Source organism: Scyliorhinus canicula, chromosome 20, assembly GCF_902713615.1.
Source record: "Scyliorhinus canicula chromosome 20, sScyCan1.1, whole genome shotgun sequence".
Taxonomy (NCBI): Eukaryota; Metazoa; Chordata; class Chondrichthyes; order Carcharhiniformes; family Scyliorhinidae; genus Scyliorhinus; species Scyliorhinus canicula.
The window spans coordinates 90726551-90751550 of record NC_052165.1 but is presented as its reverse complement, the minus strand read 5'-3'; the positions used below and the strand labels follow the sequence as shown (position 1 = coordinate 90751550).

General features: G+C 51.2%; 1 protein-coding gene across 1 annotated transcript in view; it reads right to left on the bottom strand.

Annotated features, from left to right (window-relative positions):
- Window positions 1-11610, bottom strand: part of LOC119955058 — a 54660-nt gene extending 43050 nt beyond the window's left edge. Inside the window, exons 1-2 of the mRNA XM_038780903.1 lie at window positions 11357-11610; window positions 1-153 (exon numbers count right to left, since the gene is read on the bottom strand). The exon at window positions 1-153 is cut by the window's left edge and continues 114 nt beyond it. Coding sequence (XP_038636831.1) covers window positions 1-46 — 46 coding nt within the window. The 5' untranslated portion in view covers window positions 47-153; window positions 11357-11610. The remainder of the gene's footprint in view (window positions 154-11356) is intronic.
- Between the last annotated feature and the right edge of the window lie 13390 nt (window positions 11611-25000).

Below are 25000 nucleotides of genomic sequence, written 5' to 3'. Positions count from 1 at the left end.
CGTGGACAATGCTTAACCGTCCTTCAAATTCCTGATCGGATCCCATGGTCAGGTTGACCAGACGTTTGCTATCATTTACCCGTTGCCAGGTCACTTTCTGCTGAAGCCCGGTGACCCCTCTTGACCCACAGGGCAGCTCCACACCTTGACCCACTGCAAAAGACCAACAACGAGAATGATTGAGCATTAGGGAGGAACACAGGAACAGAAGGATATCCATTCGGCCTCCCTCCCTCCACCAATGGCCCCATTTCCTAAGCAGGTCATTAATTTGCCTTCATTTGCACGTGCTTGAACTTAAATGCACAGTCTTTCATGGAGAACTTCATCAAAAGCCTTCTGCAAGTCCACAAAAGGGACATTTCCCTGCCTATTCCAGCCACCTCGTTCAAAACCAAAATCAATCAGGTGCGCCAGGCACAATCTATACTTCCAAAATCCTCTTTAATAATTTGAACAGGTTCACATGATCAGTCACTCTGTTCTTGATGATAGCATCGAGGGATTTACAGACAATCGGGGAAGATCATTTATGTTTCCTTCATATCATTCACATTCCTGACATAATGTGACAGCACGGTAGCATTGTGGATAGCATAATTGCTTACAGCTCCAGGGTCCCAGGTTCAATTCCAGCTTGGGTCACTGTCTGTGCGGAGTCTGCACATCCTCCCCGTGTTTCCTCCGGGTCCTCCGGTTTCCTCCCACAGTCCAAAGATGTGCAGGTTAGGTGGATTGGCCATGCTAAATTGCCCTTAGTATCCAAAATTGCCTTTAGTGTTGGGTGGGGTTATGGGGATAGGGTGGAGGTGTTGACCTTGGGTAGGGTGCTCTTTCCAAGAGCAGATGCAGACTCAATGGGCCGAATGGCCTCCTTCTGCACTGTAAATTCTATGTGACATAAGGAATTTCTATCAGGGGTGGGAAACATGTAATCTTGAGGGGCTTAAGTCCCATTATTTTCACCATCGTTGTCAGTCTGCGGCTCGATTCGGATCAGGCTCCGTTCCGGATTCAGAAAGCAGCTATTCAGATAGAAACTTCCTGTCTTTTAAACGGGAAGTGGGGCGTCGCATTCATAGCCCCTCCCTAATCCACCCTCTGGAGGAGGTGGTCGGTGAGCCGCCACCTTGAACCCGCTGCAGACTGTGCGGCGTAGGTACGCCCGCTGTGCTGTTAGGGACGGAGTTCCAGGATTCTGACAGTGAAGGAACGGCCGATATATTTCCCAGTCAGGATGGTGTGTGTGTGGGGGTGGGGGGGGGGGGGGGCTCAGAGGGGGAACATGCAGGCGGTGGGTGCTCCCCCTGCGTTTGTTGCCCTCATCCTTCCATGTGGTGAACGCAGGTTTGGAAGGTACTGTCGCTCTCGATGTATCTGCTCCCAAGTCCGAGATCTCCCCCCACCCCCCGACCGATCCAGGTGAAACAGTTTGTCTCGATCTGTGTGACCGATGTGGTCCCCTTAAACTAGTTTAAACTAGTATGGCAGGGGGGCGGGCACCGGAGCAATAGGTCAGAAGGTGAAAGCATTGAGGGAGAACTAGGGAATAGGGCCAGTATGGCTGTGAGGGAGCAGACATGGAGATGTACACAGCAGGACTGGTGGCCTGATGTGCATATGTTTTAATGCAAGAAGTATTACGGGTAAGGCAGATGAACTTAGAGCTTGGATTAGTACTTGGAACTATGATGTTGTTGCCATTACAGAGACCTGGTTGAGGGAAAGACAGGATTGGCAGCTAAATGTTCCAGGGTTTTGATGTTTCTGGCGGGATAGAGGGGGATGTAAAAGGGGTGGCGGAGTTGCGCTACTGGTTAGGGAGAATATCACAGCTGTACTACGGGAGGACACCTCAGAGGGCAGCGAGGCTGTATGGGTAGAGATCAGGAATAAGAAGGGTGCAGTCACAATGTTGGGGGTTTACTACAGGCCTCCCAACAGCCAGCGGGAGATAGAGGAGCAAATAGGTAGACAGATTTTGGAAAGGAGTAAAAACAACAGGGTTGTTGTGATGGGAGACTTCAACTTGCCCAATATTGACCGGGATTCACTTGGTGCTGGGGGTTTGGATGGGGCAGAGTTTGTAAGGAGCATCCAGGAGGGCTTCGTAAAACAATATGTAGACAGTCCAACTAGGGAAGGGGCTGTACTGGACCCGGTATTGGGGAATGAGCCCGGCCAGGTGGTAGAAGTTTCAGTAGGGGAGCATTTTGGGAACAGTGACCACAATTCAGTAAGTTTTAAAGTGCTGATGGACAAGGATAAGAGTGGTCCTAGGGTGAATGTGCTAAATTGGGGGAAGGCTAATTATAACAATATTAGGCAGGAACTGAAGAACCGAGATTGGGGGCGGATGTGTTTGAGGGTAAATCAATATCTGACATGTGGGAGGCTTTCAAATGTCAGTTGAAAGGAATTCAGGACCGGCATGTTCCTGTGCGGAAGAAGGATAAATACGGCAAATTTCGGGAACCTTGGATAAAAGAAAAAGAAGGCATTTGTCAGGGCTAGAAGGCTGGGAACAGACGAAGCCTGTGTGGAATATAAGGAAAGTAGGAAGGAATTTAAGCAAGGAGTCAGGAGGGCTAGAAGGGGGTCACGAAAAGTCATTGGCAAATAGGGTTAAGGAAAACCCCAAGGCTTTTTACACGGACATAAAAAGCAAGAGGGTAGCCAGGGGAAGGGTTGGCCCACTGAAGGATAGGCAAGGGAATCTATGTGTGGAGCCAGAGGAAATGGGCGAGGTACTAAATGAATACTTTGCATCAGTATTCACCAAAGAGAAGGAATTGGTGGATGTTGAGTCTGGAGAAGGGTGTGTAGATAGCCTGGGTCACATTGAGATCCAAAAAGTCGAGGTGTTGGGCGTCTTGAAAAATATTAACGTACCTAAGTCCCCTGGGCTTCATGGGATCTACCCCAGAATACTGAAGGAGGCTAGAGAGGAAATTGCTGAGGCCTTGACAGAAATCTTTGGATCCTCACTGTCTTCAGGTGATGTCCCGGAGGACTGGAGAATAGCCAATGTTGTTCCTTTGTTTAAGCAGGGTAGCAAGGATAATCCAGGGAACTACAGGCCAGTGAGCCTTACGTCAGTGGTAGGGAAATTACTGGAGAGAATTCTTCGAGACAGGATCTACTCCCATTTGGAAGCAAATGAACATATTAGTGAGAGGCAGCATGGTTTTGTGAAGGGGAGGTTGTGTCTCACTAACTTGATAGAGTTTTTTGAAGAGGTCACAAAGGTGACTGATGCAGGTAGGGCAGTGGATGTTGTCTATATGGACTTCAGTAAGGTCTTTGAAAAGGTCCCTCATGGTAGACTGGTACAAACGGTGGTCACACAGGATCAGGGGTGAGCTGGCAAGGTGGATACAACTGGCTAGGTCATAGAAGGCAGAGAGTAGCAATGGAAGGGTGCTTTTCTGATTGGAGGGCTGTGACTAGTGGTGTTCCACAGGGATCAGTGCTGGGGCTTTTGCTGTTCGTAGTATATGTTGGATTGGATTTGTTTATTGTTGTTTATTGTCACGTGTACCGAGGTACAGTGAAAAGTATTTTTCTGCAAGCAGCTCAACAGATCATTCAGTACACGGAAGAAAAGGGAATTAAACAAAATACAAGAAAATGCATGAGAATACATAATAGGGCAACACAAGATATACAATGTAACTACATAAGCATTGGCATGGTTGAAGCATACATGGGTGTAGTGTTAACGAGGTCAGTCAATAAGAGGGTCATTTAGGAGTCTGGTGACAGTGGGGAAGAAGCTGTTTTGAGTTTGTTCGTGTGTGTTCTCAGACTTCTGAATCTCCTGCCCGATGGAAGAAGTTGGAAAAGTGAGTAAGCCGGGTGGGAGGGATCCTTGATTATGCTGCCTGCTTTCCCCCGGCAGCGGGAGGTGTAGATGGAGTCCATGGATGGGAGGCAGGTTCGTGTGATGGACTGGGCGGTATTCACGACTCTCTGAAGTTCCTTGCGGTCCTGGGCCGAGCAGTTGCCATACCAGGCTGTGATGCAACCCGATAGGATGCTTTCTATAGTGCATCTGTAAAAGTTGGTAAGGGTTAATGTGGACATGCCGAATTTCCTTAGTTTCCTGAGGAAGTATAGGCGCTGTTGTGCTTTCTTGGTGATAGCATCGACGTGAGTGGACCAGGACAGATTTTTGGTGATGTGCACCCCTAGAAATTTGAAACTGCTAACCACCTCCACCTCGGCCCCGTTGATGCTGACAGGGGTGTGTACAGTACTTTGCTTCCTGAAGTCAGTGACCAGCTCTTTAGTTTTGCTGGCATTGAGGGAGAGATTGTTGTCGTTACACCACTCCACTAGGTTCTCCATCTCCGTCCTGTATTCTGACTCGTCATTATTCGAGATCCGGCCCACTATGGTCGTATCGTCAGTAAACTTGTAGATGGAGTTGGAACCAAGTTTTGCCATGCAGTCGTGTGTGTACAGGGAGTAGAGTAGGGAGCTAAGTATGCAGCCTTGCGGGGCACCGGTATTGAGGAATATTGTGGAGGAGGTGTTGGTGTTCATTCCTACTGATTGTGGTCTGTTGGTCAGAAAGTCAAGGATCCAGTTGTAATGATTTGTAATGTAATGATATGTAAATGATTTGGAGGAAAATGTAACTGGTCTGATTAGTAAGTTTGCAGATGACACAAAGGTTGGTGGAATTGCGGATAGTGATGAGGACTGTCAGCAGGATTTAGATCGTTTGGAGACTTGGGTGGTGAGATGGCAGATGGAGTTTAATCCGGACAAATGTGAGGTAATGCATTTTGGAAGGTCTAATGCAGGTAGGGAATATACAGTAAATGGCAGAACCCTCAAGAGTATTGAAAGTCAGAGAGATCTAGTTGTACAGGTCCACAGGTCACTGAAAGGGGCAACACAGGTGGAGAAGGTAGTCAAGAAGGCAGACGGCATACTTGCCTTCATTGGCCGGGGCATTGAGTATAAGAATTGTCAAGTCCTATTGCAGCTGTATAGAACCTTAGTTAGGCCACACTTGGAGTATAGTGTTCAATTCTGGTCGCCACACTACCAGAAGGATGTGGAGGCTTCAGAGAGGGTGCAGAAGAGATTTACCAGGATGTTGCCTGGTATGGAGGGCGTTAGCTATTAGCATTAGTTAGTTGTTGAATAAACTCAGTTTGTTCTCACTGGAACGATGGAGGTTGAGGGGTGACCTGATAGAAGTCTACAAAATTATCAGGGGCATAGACAGTGTGGATAGTCAGAGGCTTTTCCCCAGGGTAGAGGGGTCAATTACTAGGAGGCATAGGTTTAAGGTGCGAGGGGCAAAGTTTAGAGGAGATGTACGAGGCAAGTTTTTTACACAGAGGGTAGTGGGTGCCTGGAACTCGCTGCCGGAAGAGTTGGTGGAAGCAGGAACGATAGTGATGTTTAAGGGGCATCTTGACAAATACATGAATAGGATGGGAATAGAGGGATACGGACCCAGGAAGTGTAGAAGATTCTAGTTGAGTCGGGCAGCATGGTCGGCACAGGCTTGGAGGGCCGAAGGGCCTGTTCCCGTGCTGTACTTTTCTTTGTTCTTTGTTCTTAATGTCCCGACATTTGCGATCAAATCTTAAAGTTAACCGGAGAATGTGACTCGAGTTCGTGATCAATCCTTCCTCATCAATTAACCCTTTCAGTGTAGGTATCGGGGAATATCAAGGAAGCGCTGCGCTGTGGCACGGCCAACATTGAGAGAGCATTGCACTGTCAGAGGGCCAGTACATGGGAGAGCTGCACTGTCAGAGGGTCAGTACTGAGGGAGCGCTGCACTGTCAGAGGGTCAGTACTAAGGGAGTGCCGCACTGTCAGAGGGTCAGTACTGAGGGAGTGCTACACTGTCAGAGGGTCAGTACTGAGGGAGTGCTGCACTGTCAGAGGGTCAGTACTGAGGGAGTGCTACACTGTCAGAGGGTCAGTACTGAGGGAGTGCTGCACTGTCAGAGGGTCAGTACTGAGGGAGTGCCGCACTGTCAGAGGGTCAGTACTGAGGAAGTGCTGCACTGTCAGAGGGTCAGTACTGAGGGAGTGCCGCACTGTCAGAGGGTCAGTACTGAGGGAGTGCTGCACTGTCAGAGGGTTAGTACTGAGGGAGTGCTACACTGTCAGAGGGTCAGTACTGAGGGGGTGCTGATTTTCTCGTTTCCTTTCCAACTCCCTCTCATTCATTTCCATTTTGCGAAGTTTAAACTCACTTTTTTACATTGCTTCCAGTTTCTCCACTTCTATTTCTTTCTGTTTATCCTTTTCCTGCATTCCTGTGTGTTTCTTTTGTAATCGAATTCGAGCTAATTCTTCTGATTCGGGCTGTGTCTCTGGCCAATTTGAATGCCGACCTGTTGTTTGCATGATCGCCACCTGCCTCACGCTTTCAGATAAAGTTAACAGCTGCTCATCCGCCAAACCCAGAAGTTTAGTTTTCGTCTCCCGATGTTAACCATCTTTAAATTCAATAATCCCAAGCCAAACAAGGAATTACACATTAATACCCCAGCAAAGAGCCCCCACTTCTTCTATTACAATCCCAGGCCAGATCCCAACAGTGGCCAGGATACGGAACAGAAACCCCAATATTTAATTTTCATTTTGTCAGGTTGTGAGGAAAGGATTTGTCGCTCCGGGAGTGATTTCACACAAAATAGGGATGTGGTAGATTAAAACAAACTTTATTACTAACACAGCATTAAAATATCTTTAACATCACAGAAAAAACAATCGCTTACAATTACCCCTTAAACAATGCTAATCAATACAGTGAATACAGTACCCTTAACTGCTAACTTTATTCCCACTAAATCAAGGGAAAACCATCTCAGCTCTCAATCCACTTATACACCATTAGGACATAGGAATACCAGCTGTACAGAGATGTTCTTTTAGAAGGAAAGATCTTTCAACACTCTTTTAAAGATAAAATCTGACTCCTGTGAGAACCATGCAGAAACTCTGGCTGGATGTCTCCAGAAGACTTTTCTCTGCTTGTTTCAGTCCCCCCTTGTTCTCAGACAAGTCTACACTGCTTTAAAGACTCTTAATCTCTTTTGACTGAACTGCAATGAGGGTCAACTGCTGGACCTCTGCTCCAAGCTCCGCCTAGAACTCCACGGACCTGCTTTTCCTGCAAAATGCCCAATAACTGGGCTCCACCCAGTAATGATGTCATCTTCCCAAGTTGAAAACTAATTAACTCCACAGGGAATCCCCCTTAATCCAAACAAAACTGCAGCAGCTCAAGCTTTTTACCGTGGTTCAATTGCACCCCTGGTCTCCGAGAGCTCAGTTGCCTTTCAAACTAGGATTTCTTTGAAAACGTGGCTGCACACCCTCACCCAGGATTTTAGACGTTACTGCACACATCTTTCCGAAGACCAACCCACTACCGGACTAAAGAATTGCGGAGCGTACGTTGGCGGATTTGGTGGTGTTCAAACGTGGAGGGAAACATTGAAGGGAATCGCACGGTAGCACAAGTGGATAGCACGGTGGCCTCAGTGCAGGTTAGGTGGATTGACGATGGTAAATTGCCCTTGTTGACCAAAAAAGATTAGGACGGGTTGTTGGGTTGCCGGGATAGTCTGGATGTGAGGGCTTAGGTGGGTCGGTGCAGACTCGATGGGCCCAATGGTCTCCTTCTGCACTGTATGTTCTATGTTCGATCTGCTGCAGGAGGCTGGCCTGGTGGTGCACGTGACGGAAAGCGAGTTTGCGAAATCCCAAGTTACGTTCTTGTTATGGGCCCGGGCTTAGAGAACATCAAAGCATCTCAGGGAGTTCACCTGACCTACAACTGTTTAGCGATTTTGGTTAAGATGAGCACAAGGGCCTGCCTTTCGGGTGTGATTCAACAGAGGCCTGAAGCGCTTGTAATCAAAAACAAAGTTTATTCTATGAATTCAGTTAACATTTCTATAAACACACACACTGGGCATTTCTATCAACTGCACTAGATGTCAGAATGTCAGGAGGCACCTGCCAATCTGAAAACTACGCGAAGCACCGCGCCAGTCTTTACGACACCGAATTATGCCAAGCAATTTGAGGAGGCGATTGATGTGGGCACTGGTGCCGTACTGTTACAAGAAGGCGACAGAAGAACAGAAAGACCCATTGGTTATTTTTCTCGGAAAGAAAATATTCACCAAAACAGGTATTCTGTCTGTCTCAATCTTTTTTTTAAATTCATTTACAGGATGTGGTTAGGCCAACATTTATTGCCCATCCCTAGCTGCCCTTCAGAATGCCCAGAGAGTAGTGGGAGCATGGAATGCACTGCCTGTGGAAGTAGTTTAGTCAGAAACGTTAGGGACCTTCAAGCAGTTTTTGGATAGGTACATGGATTACGGTAGAATGCTGGGGTGTGGATTGATTTGTTCTTAATCTGGGACAAAAGTTCGGCACAACATTGTGGGCCGAAGGGCCTGTTCTGTGCTGTATTTTCTATGTTCTATGTGTGCATGAGAAGAGGGAGACAGGGTCTCAGGGAGCCGCCCCGCTCCGCATGCTCTACATTGACCCTTTTCAGTGGCTGGATCGTCTCTCCCAGCCCAGAATGAAGGCAATTCAGGGGCCGGTTCAGGGGGTGCCCAATCCGGCCTACCTGGAAAGGCTGGTCCTATGGCTGGTCAGGGCAGAGGGCCCAGGAGGGTGAAAGGTCAATCCCGATCACCCCGCTCTCTCACCCTTGACTCCTGGAACCTACCTTTGCGTCACAACATTTTGGCATTTATGCTGCCAACAATTCATCGGAGACAATTGTACACACGGACCACAGTCCATTAAAGATCCATTGGAAAGCTGAAAGATCAACATGCAAGGCCGTTTAGATGGGAGTTTATTGCTGCAACCATTTAACTTGAAAACGATACATGGGGCAGGAAGAGAAAAAGTGATTGTTGATTCTTTTTTTTTATAAATTTAGATTACCCAATTATTTTTTCCAATTAAGGGTCAATTTAGCGTGGCCAATCCACCTAATCTGCACATTTTTGGGTTGTGGGGGCGAAACCCACGCAGACACGGGGAGAATGTGCAAACTCCACACAGACAGTGACCCAGAGCCGGGATCGAACCTGGGACCTCAGCGCCGTGAGGCGGTTGTGCTAACTACTTGGCCACCGTGCTGCCCGATTGTTGATTCTTTATCGCCACTTTGAAATGTGAGATGTGTTATGGGCCAGGGTTTAGGAAACTCCAAAGTATATCATGGAGATCACCTGATCTACAACCGTTTATAAATTTTGGTCACGATGAGCACAAGAGCCTGAAATTCAGGTGTTATTCAACAGAGTTCTTGGCATTTTAATCGCAAAAACAAGCTTTATTCTACGAATTTGGTTAACATTTTATAAACACACACAGTAAGAATGTTTATCAACTACAAACATAAAGACCCCACACAGCTACAGTAATCAATGTTTAACCCTTAATGAATTCCCCCTTAACTGTTCCAATTTAATAACAAAATCCAATTAAAACCAGAAACCCCTTTTCAAAGGTGTGGCCCAACACACGGCTCTCTTGCTGGTGTAAGACTTGGTATGGGCACACCCGTTTCCTTTCCAAAACAGGTCTGAATTCCTTCCAGAAAACAGTTATCACTTTTAAATTATCAAGTAACCTGGAAACAGCTTTTAAAACTGACGCTAGAGAGACACTTCTTTCCAACCTGTGCAGTACAAAACCAGGTCAAACTCAAAGCGAGAGTAAAACTCAAGAGCCACAGCCCAGCTCCGCCCACACACACACATGACAGCACTGAAGCCATGTGATAAGACAAAAACATTTCTGAAAGAGACACTCCCATGTCAGAAGAATGGAACATTCAGAGTTGGGAATGAATGTCTCAATTGCTTACCCTGATGTTTACATTTGCATGAATAAATATGATGTGATATGTATCATATAGTGTAACAGTTGTATTTGGTAATGAGTAATTTTAGAGTTGAAAGACTTTGGAAAATTAAGCCATGTTTTCATATTGCTGGTTTACTAGGGGGGAGGTGTGATGAATGTGGGAAATTGTCATATTTTATATTTTGTGGTAGTAATGTTATTCAAAACCCTGGGATCGCCTACATACAGGGAACATATCTACTAAAGCTGTAATTGAAGTGTCATAAAAGTGAGGTGATCTTTGATTTTATCCTTTTGCTTGTTTACAGAGAGATGGCTCATGGAATATTGTTTATGATAATAATCTTTATTGGTGTCACAAGTAGGCTGACATTAACACTGCAATGAAGTTACTGTGAAAAGCCCCTCGTCGCCACATTCCGGCGCCTGTTCGGGTTCACAGAGGGAGAATTCAGAATGTCCAATTCACCCAACAAGCACGTCTTTCGGGAGGAAACCGGAGCACCCGGAGGAAACCCACGCAGACACGGGGAGAACGTTCAGATACCACACACACGGTGACCCAAGCCGGGAATTGAACCTGGGACCCTGGAGCTGTGAAGCAACAGTGCTAACCACTGTGCGTCCGTGCCGCCCTCCACCATGCTTCTAGAGGGTCCCTGGGGTGCAGATAGTTTATGGGGGAGTGGTGTTTAGTCCTAGCTAAGCAGGTCATGTGACGTCTTTGTGGCATAGAGACGAGGTGATTAGTGGGAGGAGTGAGGTCTGCCTGGCGAGTTTGGCCGTAGGATTTAAATGTGACAAGGCTCAAGTATTTTGAGGTTGTTCCTGAAAGGTCTGCACAGAGAACAGTGAGTAACCCTGATTGCTAACTTTATTTATGAGTGGATTTTGAACTGCTCTGGGGTTGCCAAGTTGGAAATAGTGACGGGTGTAGATAGCACATTGAAGGTTTTCCCTTTTCGTTAAGAACAGTTTAACTGTTAAGCATTGCTACACTGTCGGGATCCGGGGGGGGGGGGGGGGTGGTGGTAGTGAGGGAGTGCTGTGCTGTCATGGGGGGTGCTGTCAGTGCCGAGGGATAGCTGTGTTGTTGTGAGGGGCGGGGATGGGGGGGGCGGTTGGTGCCGAGGCAGCGCCATGTTGTGGAGGGGGTGCTGTCAATGCCGAAGGAGTGCCATGCTGTCTGGCGGGGGGGGGGGGGGCTGTTGGTGCAGAGGGGCGCCGTGCTGTCGGGGGAGGGGGGGGGTGCACCCAACATGACCCAAAGAGTAAAATAAACAGTGGCACTCCCACAGAGTGTCAGAGGGAGGGAGTTGTAAAGCAGGTTCAGGTGGGTGGAACGGGGTTGGGGTTGGGGGGGGGGGGGGAGGGGAGAAGAGAGGGGTTGGTAGGAGGGCGGGGTGGAGTAGAGAGTTGAGAAACGGTGACCCCTCTCCTTGGAGGGTGCCACCCACGACAGACTTACCTTTGCCGGAAACTTCCAGGGGGTTCCCGGCAGAGTCCTGGCTCCCAGACCGCAAAGAGGAACCACAGGAACGGCCAAGCGCCCCGCTCGCTGGGCCAGCCCATCCCTCCTGGCGAGGCCGAGTGGGTGTGAGGAGGGGAAAGTGAGGACAGAGGAGGAGGGGGGAGGCAGGGGAGGGAGTGTTCACCACCGTTGATTCTCCTTCAGCACCTCCCCCTGCCCAACTGGGAGGGTTGAGGCCTAACGCACGGGCAGAAACCTACATGTCGAAGCCCGGCGTTCAGGCAGTAGGAGGGCGGGGGAGTCGCTGACTCTGTCCTGGACAGTGACGGGGGTTGAAGGGGGGAAGCAGGGAGCTGAACAGCTCAAACCCCCGGCGTCCTCGCCAGCTCCAAGCTGCAAACTGACGGAGGAACTTGCCCTGCTCGTCCGAGGTGATCATGCGCAGAATGTGTGTGAGAGAGAAGCGACCGAGCGTCTCTTCCTGCATCGAACTGATGCCCAATCCCCGAGGGACCAACGCCTCCTCAGTTTCTTCCACACCCCATCCTCTCGAAGCACTCGCCCGTCACATCAAACATCTTTCACCCTCGGTCAGTCACAAGGCAGGTACAGCACGGGGTTAGATACAGAGTAAAGCTCCCTCTACACTGTCCCCATCAAACACTCCCAGGACAGGTACAGCACGGGGTTAGATACAGAGTAAAGCTCCCTCTACACTGTCCCCATCAAACACTCCCAGGACAGGTACAACACGGGGTTAGATACAGAGTAAAGCTCACTCTACACTGTCCCCATCAAACACTCCCAGGACAGGTACAGCACGGGGTTAGATACAGAGTAAAGCTCCCTCTACACTGTCCCCGTCAAACACTCCCACTACAGGTGTCATCCATGTATATAATCAAATGCAGACAGGCAGTGATTGACACACAGGATGACCAGTAAGCACACAGAACACAGCAGCCAATCACCAGACAGCACACGGCCACTATAAAGCCAGAGGGCACTAGGTTTCCCGTTCTCTCGGGACCCAGCCTCTGAGACAGTCGGAGCCCGTGAGCAGCAGCCAGTGCAAACACCATGTGGTAGCCAGTATGTTTGGTTAGGCTAGTATCAGGTCTCCAGCCAAGTCAGCATAGTGTCAACCCACAGTTAAACATTTATAGTAGTTAAGACGTTAAATGAAATTGTGTTGGATCTTATCCAGTGTTAGAGGTCTGTCTCTCGCTACACTGCATCAAGCGCAGTCCACATCAACCCTGCCAGCCCAACACATCATGGTATCAGTGAGTGATATTGCAATTTGACGGACCTACCTTGTGTGAATCAGCGTTGACCAGCAAGTAGCCATCTGGTGACATGGAAAACGTCCGCCCTCCTCCGCAGCTCCGTATCGCCGGCAACCTCGATGCAAATTGGAAGATCTTCAAACAAAAGTTCTTTCTATACATCGAAGCCACCGACCTCGAGGCTGCATCGGACGCCAGGAAGATCGCACTATTCCTCTCCACAGCCGGGGGCCACGCCATCCACATCTACAACTCCCTCACATTCGCTAAAAGCGAAGACAAGACAAAATTTAAAACAGTCCTGCTGACGTTTGACAGCCACTGTGACATTGAGGTGAATGAGAGCTTTGAACGGTACGTTTTCCAGCAGAGGCTTCAGGGTAAGGATGAACCTTTTCAGTCCTTTTTGACCCATCTCCGCATCCTCACGCAGTCATGTAACTATGACTCAATGGCTGATTCCATGATCCGGGATCAGATCGTTTTCGGGGTCCACTCCGATTCCCTTCGCCAGCAGCTCCTGAAAGTCACGCAGCTCACCCTCACCATCGAGACGTGCGTTGTCCACGAACATGCTAACAATCGGTACTCCCACATCAGGGCGGCAGAGATTGCAAAGCTAACCTCCCACGAGGCGGAACGGGTACAGGCCATCGCACAAATGCAGGGCCTAAATATCGACGAGAGTGGCCATGTTGCGCGCTTTTCCCAGACCCCTGCGCACGTGCGCTATGACCGAGGGGACGCCGAGACCGACGACCAGACTGCGCAGGTGCACATGTCGTTCGACCGCACTGCGCATGCGCGTTGGTGCACGGAACGCGCTGACGTTGGCGTCATGACGTGTCCGAAATGTGGCTCCGCCCACTTAAAGCGGCAATGTCCGGCAAAATCACGATGCTGTCTCCAGTGTGGCAGCTTGGCCACTACACAGCCCTCTGCAGATCTGCTCCACTGCCCAGCATCCAGCGATCCCAGCCACGGCGCAGAATTGTCCGTTCGATACAGCAAGGCCGTGCCAGATTCCGACCCTGACAGCCCAACAGATCCTGATGCTGAGTGCCTCAAGTCCCCATTCCGGGTGGGCATCATTACGAAGCATGCGCTGCCTCTCTCCAAGATAGTGAAGCACCTCCCGATCCTCAGCCCGGATCCCGACGACGAGTGGTGTGCTGTCCTCACAGTTAACAAGGCTGGCATCCGGTTCAAACTGGACACCGGCGCATTGGCGAACCTCATCTCGAAATCCAATCTCGACACCATCCACGTCAGACCAAGTATTCTTCCACCGGCCTGCCAGCTCCTTGACTACAATGGCAATGCCAGAGCTGCCAGCGGCTCGTCCTGAGTGTCCAATAAGTAATTTAAAGCCACACTGCGGTTTGAGATCGTCGGACCTGACAGAGCTTCCCTGCTCGGTGCTCGGGCCTGACAGAGCTTCCCTGATCGGGCCTGACAGAGCTTCCCTGCTCGGTGCTCGGGCCTGACAGAGCATCCCTGCTCGGTGCTCGGGCCTGACAGAGCTTCCCTGCTCGGTGCTCGGGCCTGACAGAGCTTCCCTGATCGGGCCTGACAGAGCTTCCCTGCTCGGTGCTCGGGCCTGACAGAGCATCCCTGCTCGGTGCTCGGGCCTGCAAACTCCTGAACCTGGTTCAGCGAATCCACACCATGTCATCGTCACAGGCGACGGCCTCACCTTCCAGGCTGAAATTGATGACATCATCACGCAGTACCACAGCGTGTTCGACGGAATGGGCACAGTCCCATACCGATATAAAATCCTGCTGAAACCAAACGCCACCCCTGTGATTCACGCACCACGCCGGGTGCTGGCACCCGTCACGGATCGCCTCATGCAGCAATTACAGGACCTCCAGGGCCAGGGCATCATGTCAAAGGTCACAGAACCCACAGACTGGGTCAGCTCCATGGTCTGCATCAAGAAGCCATCAGGGGAGCTTCGGATCTGCATCGACCTCAAGGATATAAACCGCAACATCATGCGGGAGCATTTCCCGATACCAAAACGTGAAGAGTTGACCAGCGAGATGGCTCATGCCAAATTCTTTACGAACCTGAACGCCTCCAAGGGGTTCTGGCAAATACAGCTGGACGCATCCAGTCGCAAGCTGTGCACATTCAATATCCCGTTCGGTCACTACTGCTACAACCGGACGCCCTTTGGCATCATCTCTGCCTCAGAGGTATTTCACCGCATCATGGAACAGATGATGGAGGGTATGGAGGGCGTGCGAGTGGATGTTGACGATGTCATCATCTGGTCCACAGCTCCCCAAGAACACATCGCTCGCCTGAAGCAGGAATTCCACAGAATCCATGAGCATGGCCTCCAGCTCAACAGGGCCAAGTGTTCGTTCGGTCAATCGGATATCAAATTCCTTGGCGACCACATCTCGCAGCAAGGCGTGCGGCCAGATGCTGACAAGGTTTCGGCGATCAACGCCATGAAGACCCCGGAGGACAAGAAGGCGGTCCTCCGCTTTCTTGGAATGGTCAACTTCCTCGGGAAGTTCATTCGCAACATGGCGTCCCACACCACGGCCCTCCGCCATCTCGTCAAAAAGTTGATGGAATTCCAGTGGCTGCCCGCGCATGAGAAGGAATGGCGTGAGCTGGGGGGGGGGGGGGAGGGGGGGGGGGGGGGGGGGGGGGGCGAAGCTCACCGCAGCCCCGGTTCTGGCGTTCTTCGACCCGACCAAGGAGACCAAGATATCGGCCGACGCGAGACAGGACGGCATTGGGGGCGGTGCTCGTCCTGGGCTCAAGTTGTGTATGCCTCCGGAGCCATGACGCCCACTGAGCAACGGTACGCTCAGATTGAGAAGGAATCGACAAGTTTCACGACTATTTCTAAGGCCTGCCCAAATTCAGGGTAGAGACTTGTCCACATAATCCAGAAGGATTTAAATGACATGACGCCTTGGATACAGCGAATCCTCCACAAGCTACGCCGCTATGACTTTGAACTTGTCTACATGCCGGGCAAAGAGCTCATTGTCGCAGATGCCCTTTCCAGGTCCATTACCACACCGTGTGAACAAACTGACTTCATCTGCCACATTGACACGCAGGTGCAATTGTGTGCCACCAACCTTCCGGCCTCTGATGAGAGAGCAATCCAAATTCGTGAGGAAACGACCAAAGATCCTCTGCTACAGCGAGTGATGCAGCACCTTACAAATGGCTGGCAGAAGGGACAATGTCCCTAGATCTACAACGTCAAGGACGATCTGACGGTGGCGGACGGCATCCCCATGAACTTCGACAGGATCGTGATTCCTCAGAGCATGTGAGCTATGGTGCTCGGCCAACCCCATGAGGGTCACCTGGGGGTCGAGAAATGCTGACGTAGAGCTCGGGAGGCAGTCTACTGGCCGGGCATCAGCCAGGACATTGCCAACACGGTCCTCAACATGTCAGAGATTTCAGCCAGCTCAACCTAAAGAAACTCTGCAGCAACATGAGATAGTGACCTCCCCATGGTCCAAAGTCGGTGTCGACCTTTTCCATGCCAAGGGGCGTGACTATGCCCTCCTGGTCGACTACTTCTTCAATTACCCCGAAGTGGTGAAACTGTCCGACCTCACGTCGAAGGCAGTGATTAAAGCCTGCAAAGAAACGTTCGCCGGGCATGGGATACTGCTCACGGTGATGAGTGACAACGGTCCCTGTTTTTACAGCCAGGAATGGTCTGATTTTGCACGGTCTTACAACTTCCGTCACATAACCTCCGGTCCCCACTACCCGCAGTCAAACGGGAAGGCCGACAAAGGGGTACATATTGTTAAGAGGTTGCTATGCAAGGCTGCAGACTCAGGCTCCGACTTCAATTTGGCGCTGCTGGCATACAGGGCAACCCCGCTGTCCACTGGGTTGTCTCCAGTGTAGATGCTCATGAATCGCACTCTGAGGACCAGGGTTCCAGCCATCCATGTTCCAGACCTTGACCACTTCCCGGTCATACAGACGATGCAGCAGTCTCAGGCCCAACAGAAATCAGTATATGCCACTCATGCCACGGATCTACCCGAGCTGGTCCCAACTGATCGTGTTCGTGTACAGTTGCCTGACGGCGGCTGGTCAGCCACAGCTGTGGTGGTCAAGCAAGTGTCGCCGAGATCGTTCCTCGCCCGCATGGCTGATGGCTCCCTGCTATGGTGCAACAGACGGGCGCTGCGCAGGGTTATACGCCCGCCACCTGACCAAAATGCCCCGCCACCCACGATGCTTCCTCTGGATATGCCCTACCCTGCGACCACCACACTGGCGGCGGTCCCGCCCATCCAAGCGCAGGCGGCCCCTGATCCACCCTTGCGGCGATGAACAAGAATTCGTCGCCCACCACAGAGACTACATTTATAGCCTGAACTTTTGCACAATTTTGTTACCTCATCGTTTTGACCTCTGTAAATATCGTTTTATCTGCCCCATATCTGCACTAGCGACACCTTCCTCTGTATATAAGTTCATTTTAACATATTCTGTATATAGTCAGGCACATATACATATCCACACGCAGCTTGATATTTATTATCTGACAAAAAAAAAGGGGGGGAAGATGTCATAATATACATCTATGTATATAATGGAGTGCAGAGAGGCAGTGATTGACACACACGATGACCAGTGGGCACACAGAACACAGCAGCCAATCACCAGACAGGACACGACCACTATAAAGCCAGAGGGCACTAGGTTTCCCGTTCTCTCGGGATCCAGCCTCTGAGACAGTCAGAGTCCGTGAGCTAGCCAGTTCAAACACCATGTGGTAGTTAGTAAGTCTGGTCAGGCTAGTATCAGGTCTCCAGTCAAGTCAGTATAGTGTCAACCCACAGTTGAACATGTATAGTAGTTAAGACGTTAAATAAAATCGTGTTGCATCTTATCCAGTGTTAGAGGTCTGTCTCTCGCTAAACTGCATCAAACGCAGTCCACGTTGACCCAGCCTGCCTAACACATCAACGGGTACAGCATGGGGTTAGATACAGAGTAAAGCTCCCTCTACACTGTCCCCATCAAACACTCCCAGGACAGGTACAGCACGGGTTTAGATACAGAGTAAAGCTCCCTCTACACTGTCCCCATCAAACACTCCCAGGACAGGTACAGCACGGGGTTAGATACTGAGTAAAGCTCCCTCTACACTATCCCCATCAAACACACCCAGGACATGTACAGCACGGGGTTAGATACAGAGTAAAGCTCCCTCTACACTGTCCCCATCAAACACTCCCAGGACAGGTACAGCACGGGGTTAGATACAGAGTAAAGCTCCCTCTACACTGTCCCCATCAAACACTCCCAGGACAGGTACAGCACGGGGTTAGATACAGAGTAAAGCTCTCTCTAGACTGTCCCCATCAAACACTCCCAGGACAGGTACAGCACGGGGTTAGATACAGAGTAAAGCTCCCTCTACACTGTCCCCATCAAACACTCCCAGGACAGGTACAGCACGGGGTTAGATACAGAGTAAAGTTCCCTCTACACTGTCCCCATCAAACACTCCCAGGACAGGTACAGCACAGGGTTAGATACAGAGTAAAGCTCCCTCTACACTGTCCCCATCAAACACTCCCAGGACAGGTACAGCACGGGGTTAGATTCAGAGTAAAGCTCCCTCTACACTGTCCCCATCAAACATCCCACTACAGGTGTCATCCATGTATATAATCAAATGCAGACAGGCAGTGATTGACACACAGGATGACCAGTGGGCACAGAGAACACAGCAGCCAATCACCAGACAGGACACGACCACTATAAAGCCAGAGGGCACTAGGTTTCCCGTTCTCTCGGGACCCAGCCTCTGAGACAGTCGGAGCCCGTGAGCAGCAGCCAGTGCAAACACCATGTGGTAGCCAGTATGTTTGGTTAGGCTAGTATCAGGTCTCCAGTCAAGTCAGCATAGTGTCACCCCACAGTTAAACATGTATAGTAGTTAAGACGTTAAATAAAATTGTGTTGGATCTTATCCAGTGTTAGAGGTCTGTCTCTCGCTAAACTGCACCAAGCGCAGTCCACATCAACCCTGCCAGCCCAACACATCATGGTATCAGTGAGTGATATTGCAATTTGACGGACCTACCTTGTGTGAATCAGCGTTGACCAGCAAGTAGCCATCTGGTGACATGGAAAACGTCCGCCCTCCTCCGCAGCTCCGCATCGCCGGCAACCTCGATGCAAATTGGAAGATCTTCAAACAAAAGTTCTTTCTATACATCGAAGCCACCGACCTCGAGGCTGCATCGTATGCCAGGAAGATCGCACTATTCCTCTCCACAGCCGGGGGCCACGCCATCCACATCTACAACTCCCTTACATTCGCTAAAAGTGAAGACAAGACGAAATTTAAAACAGTCCTGCTGACGTTTGACAGCCACTGTGACATTGAGGTGAATGAGAGCTTTGAACGGTATGTTTTCCAGCAGAGGCTTCAGGGTAAGGATGAACCTTTTCACTCCTTTTTGACCCATCTCCGCACCCTCGCGCAGTCATGTAACTATGACTCGGCAACTGATTCCATGATCCGGGATCAGATCGTTTTCGGGGTCCACTCTGATTCCCTTCGCCAGCAGCTCCTGAAAGTCAAGCAGCTCACCCTCACCATCGCCATCGAGACGTGCGTTGTCCACGGACATGCTAACAATCGGTACTCCCACATCAGGGCGGCAGAGATTGCAAAGCTAACCTCCCACGAGGCGGAATGGGTACAGGCCATCGCACAAATGCAGGGCCTAAATATCGACGAGAGTGGCCATGTTGCGCGCTTTTCCCGGACCCCTGCGCACGTGCGCCATGACCGAGGGGACGCCGAGACCGACGACCAGACTGCGCAGGTGCACATGTCGTTCGACCGCACTGCGCATGCGCGTTGGTGCACGGAACGCGCTGACGTTGGCGTCATGACGTGTCCGAAATGTGGCTCCGCCCACTTAAAGCGGCAATGACCGGCAAAATCACGATGCTGTCTCCAGTGTGGCAGCTTGGCCACTACGCAGCCCTTTGCAGATCTGCTCCACTGCCCAGCATCCAGCGATCCCAGCCACGGCGCAGAATTGTCCGTTCGATACAGCAAGGCCGTGCCAGATTCCGACCCCGACAGCCCAACAGATCCTGATGCTGAGTGCCTCAAATCCCCATTCCGGGTGGGCATCATTACGAAGCATGCGCTGCCTCTCTCCAAGATAGCGAAGCACCTCCCGATCCTCAGCGTGGATCCCGACGACGACTGGTGTGCCGTCCTCACAGTTAACAAGGCTCGCATCCGGTTCAAACTGGACACCGGCGCATTGGCGAACCTCATCTCGAAATCCGATCTCGACACCATCCACGTCAGACCAAGCATTCTTCCACCGGCCTGCCAGCTCCTTGACTACAATGGCAATGCCATAGCTGCCAGTGACTGTGCCAACTCGGAGTTTCCAATAAGTCAATTAAAGCGACACTGCGGTTTGAGATCGTAGGACCTGACAGAGCTTCCCTGCTCGGTGCTCGGGCCTGACAGAGCTTCCCTGCTCGGTGCTCGGGCCTGACAGAGCTTCCCTGCTCGGTGCTCGGGCCTGACAGAGCTTCCCTGCTCGGTGCTCGGGCCTGACAGAGCTTCCCTGCTCGGTGCTCGGGCCTGACAGAGCTTCCCTGCTCGGTGCTCGGGCCTGACAGAGCTTCCCTGCTCGGTGCTCGGGCCTGACAGAGCTTCCCTGCTCGGTACTCGGGCCTGACAGAGCTTCCCTGCTCGGTGCTCGGGCCTGACAGAGCTTCCCTGCTCGGGCCTGACAGAGCTTCCCTGCTCGGTGCTCGGGCCTGACAGAGCTTCCCTGCTCGGTGCCCGGGCCTGACAGAGCTTCCCTGCTCGGTGCTCGGGCCTGCAAACTCCTGAACCTGGTTCAGCGAGTCCACACCATGTCATCCTCACAGGCGACGGCCTCACCTGATGAAAACTTCCAGGCTGAAATTGATGATATCATCACGCAGTACCACAGCGTGTTCGACGGAATGGGCACGCTCCCATACCGATATAAAATCCTGCTCAAACCAAACGCCACCCCTGTGATTCACGCACCATGCCGGGTGCCGGCACCCCTCAAGGTCCGCCTCAAGCAGCAATTACAGGACCTCCAGGACCAGGGCATCATGTCAAAGGTCACAGAGCCCACAGACTGGGTCAGCTCCATGGGCTGCGTCAAGAAGCCATCAGGGGAGCTTCGAATCTGCATCGACCCCAAGGATCTAAACCGCAACATCATGCGGGAGCATTTCCCGACACCAAAACGTGAAGAGTTGACCAGCGAGATGGCTCATGCCAAATTCTTTACGAAGCTGAACGCCTCCAAGGGGTTCTGGCAAATACAGCTGGACGCATCCAGTCGCAAGCTGTGCACATTCAATACCCTGTTCGGTCGCTACTGCTACAACCGGACGCCCTTTGGCATCATCTCTGCCTCAGAGGTATTTCACCGCATCATGGAACAGATGATGGAGGGTATGGAGGGCGTGCGAGTGAAAGTTGACGATGTCATCATCTGGTCCACAGCTCCCCAAGAACACATCGTTCGCCTGAAGCAGGAATTCCAGAGAATCCATGAGCATGGCCTCCAGCTCAACAGGGCCAAGTGTTCGTTCGGTCAATCGGATATCAAATTCCTTGGCGACCACATTTCGCAGCACGGCGTGCGGCCAGATGCTGACAAGGTTTCGGCGATCAACGCCATGAAGACCCCGGAGGACAAGAAGGCGGTCCTCCGCTTTCTTGGAATGGTCAACTTCCTCGGGAAGTTCATTCGCAACATGGCGTCCCACACCACGGCCCTCCGCCATCTCGTCAAAAAGTTGATGGAATTCCAGTGGCTGCCCGCGCATGAGAAGGAATGGCGTGAGCTGGGGCGGGGGCGAAGCTCACCGCAGCCCCGGTTCTGGCGTTCTTCGACCCGACCAAGGAGACCAAGATATCGGCCGACGCGAGACAGGACGGCATTGGGGGCGGTGCTCGTCCTGGGCTCAAGTTGTATATGCCTCCAGAGCCATGACGCCCACTGAGCAACGGTACGCTCAGATTGAGAAGGAATCGACAAGTTTCACGACTATTTCTAAGGCCTGCCCAAATTCAGGGTAGAGACTCGTCCACATAATCCAGAAGGATTTAAATGACATGACGCCTTGGATACAGCGAATCCTCCACAAGCTACGCCGCTATGACTTTGAACTTGTCTACACGCCGGGCAAAGAGCTCATTGTCGCAGATGCCCTTTCCAGGTCCATTACCACACCGTGTGAACAAACTGACTTCATCTGCCACACTGACACGCAGGTGCAATTGTGTGCCACCAACCTTCCGGCCTCTGATGAGAGAGCAATCCAAATTCGTGAGGAAACGACCAAAGATCCTCTGCTACAGCGTGTGATGCAGCACCTTACAAATGGCTGGCAGAAGGGACAATGTCCCTAGATCTACAACGTCAAGGATGACCGGACGGTGGTGGACGGCATCCCCATGAACTTCGACAGGATCGTGATTCCTCAGAGCATGTGAGCTATGGTGCTCGGCCAACCCCATGAGGGTCACCTGGGGGTCGAGAAATGCTGACGTAGAGCTCGGGAGGCAGTCTACTGGCCGGGCATCAGCCAGGACGTTGCCAACACGGTCCTCAACATGTCAGAGATTTCAGCCAGCTCAACCCAAAGAAACTCTGCAGCAACATGAGATAGCGACGTCCCCATGGTTCAAAGTCGGTGTCGACCTTTCCCACGCCAAGGGGCGTGACTACGTCCTCCTGGTCGAGTACTTCTCCAGTTACCCCGAAGTGGTGAAACTGTCCGACCTCACATCGAAGGCAGTGATTAAAGCCTGCAAAGAAACGTTCGCCGGGCATGGGATACCGCTCACGGTGATGGGTGACAACGGTCCCTGTTTTTACAGCCAGGAATGGTCTGATTTTGCACGGTCGTACAACTTCCGTCACATAACCTCCGGTCCCCACTACCCGCAGTCAAACGGGAAGGCCGACAAAGGGGTACATATTGTTAAGAGGTTGCTATGCAAGGCTGCAGACTCAGGCTCCGACTTCAATTTGGCGCTGCTGGCATACAGGGCAACCCCGCTGTCCACTGGGTTGTCTCCAGCGCAGATGCTCATGAATCGCACTCTGAGGACCAGGGTTCCAGCCATCCATGTTCCAGACCTTGACCACTTCCCGGTCATACAGACGATGCAGCAGTCTCAGGCCCAACAGAAATCAGTATATGCCACTCATGCCACGGATCTACCCGAGCTGGTCCCAACTGATCGTGTTCGTGTACAGTTGCCTGACGGCGGCTGGTCAGCCACAGCTGTGGTGGTCAAGCAAGTGTCGCCGAGATCGTTCCTCGCCCGCATGGCTGATGGCTCCCTGCTACGGTGCAACAGACGGGCGCTGCGCAGAGTTCCACGCCCGCCACCTGACCAAAATGCCCCGCCACCCACGATGCTTCCTCCGGATATGCCCTACCCTGCGACCACCACACTGGCGGCGGTCCCGCCCATCCAAGCGCAGGCAGCCCCTGATCCACCCTTGCGGCGATGAACAAGAATTCGTCGCCCACCACAGAGACTACATTTATAGCCTGAACTTTTGCACAATTTTGTTACCTCATCGTTTTGACCTCTGTAAATATCATTTTATCTGCCCCATATCTGCACTAGCAACACCTTCCTCTGTATATATGTTCATTTTAACATATTCTGTATATAGTCAGGCACATATACATATCCACACGCACCTTAATATTTATTATCTGACAAAAAAAAAGGGGGGGAAGATGTCATAATATACATCTGGAGTGCAGACAGGCAGTGATTGACACACACGATGACCAGTAAGCACACAGAACACAGCAGCCAATCACCAGACAGGACACGACCACTATAAAGCCAGAGGGCACCAGTTTTCCCGCTCTCTCGGGATGCAGCCTCTGAGACAGTCAGAGTCCACGAACTAGCAAGTGCAAACACCATGCGGTAGCTAGTAAGTCTGGTCAGGCTCGTATCAGGTCTCCAGTCAAGTCAGTATAGTGTCAACCCACAGTTGAACATGTATAGTAGTTAAGACGTTAAATAAAATCGTGTTGCATCGTATCCAGTGTTAGAGGTCTGTCTCTCGCTAAACTGCATCAAACGCAGTCCACGTTGACCCAGCCTGCCTAACACATCAACGGGTACAGCATGGGGTTAGATACAGAGTAAAGCTCCCTCTACACTGTCCCCATCAAACACTCCCAGGACAGATACAGCACGGGTTTAGATACAGAGTAAAGCTCCCTCTACACTGTCCCCATCAAACACTCCCAGGACAGGTACAGCACGGGGTTAGATACTGAGTAAAGCTCCCTCTACACTATCCCCATCAAACACACCCAGGACATGTACAGCACGGGGTTAGATACAGAGTAAAGCTCCCTCTACACTGTCCCCATCAAACACTCCCAGGACAGGTACAGCACGGGGTTAGATACAGAGTAAAGCTCCCTCTACACTGTCCCCATCAAACACTCCCAGGACAGGTACAGCTCGGGGTTAGATACAGAGTAAAGCTCCCTCTACACTGTCCCCATCAAACAATCCCAGGACAGGTACAGCACGGGGTTAGATACAGAGTAAAGCTCCCTCTACACTGTCCCCATCAAACACTCCCAGGACAGGTACAGCTCGGGGTTAGATACAGAGTAAAGCTCCCTCTACACTGTCCCCATCAAACAAACCCAGGACAGGTACAGCACGGGGTTAGATACAGAGTAAAGCTCCCTCTTCACTGTCCCCATTAAACACTCCCAGGACAGGTACAGCATGGGGTTAGATACAGAGTAAAGCTCCCTCCACACTGTCCCCATCAAACACTCCTAGGACAGGTCAGCATGGGGTTAGAGATGGAGCTACGCAGTCATTACCCTTGTCATCCTGCAGGTGTTTTTGCGATAAGAAATCTTGATGCTTAAAATGGGTCGGTGACTAATATCACAACAGGAAACCTCTTGTTTTCGCAAATGTGGAAGTTCAGCAGAGAGCTGAAAAGAGAGATGTACGACGAGGAGAGACAGATGGGGAGAAGATGGAGAGAGAGACAGAACGGAGAAAAGAGGGAGAGAGAGAGACGCGGGGAAAAGAGGGAGAGAGAAACAGAACGGAGAAAAGAGGGGGAGAGAGAGACGGGGGGAAAAGAGGGAGAGAGAGAGACAGATGGGAAAAAGAGAGACAGACAGACGGTAGAAGAAAGAGACAGATGGGAAGGAGAGAGAGACAGACAGACGGACGGGAGGAGGGAGATAGAGAGGACGGGGAAAAGAGGGAGAGAGAGAGGAG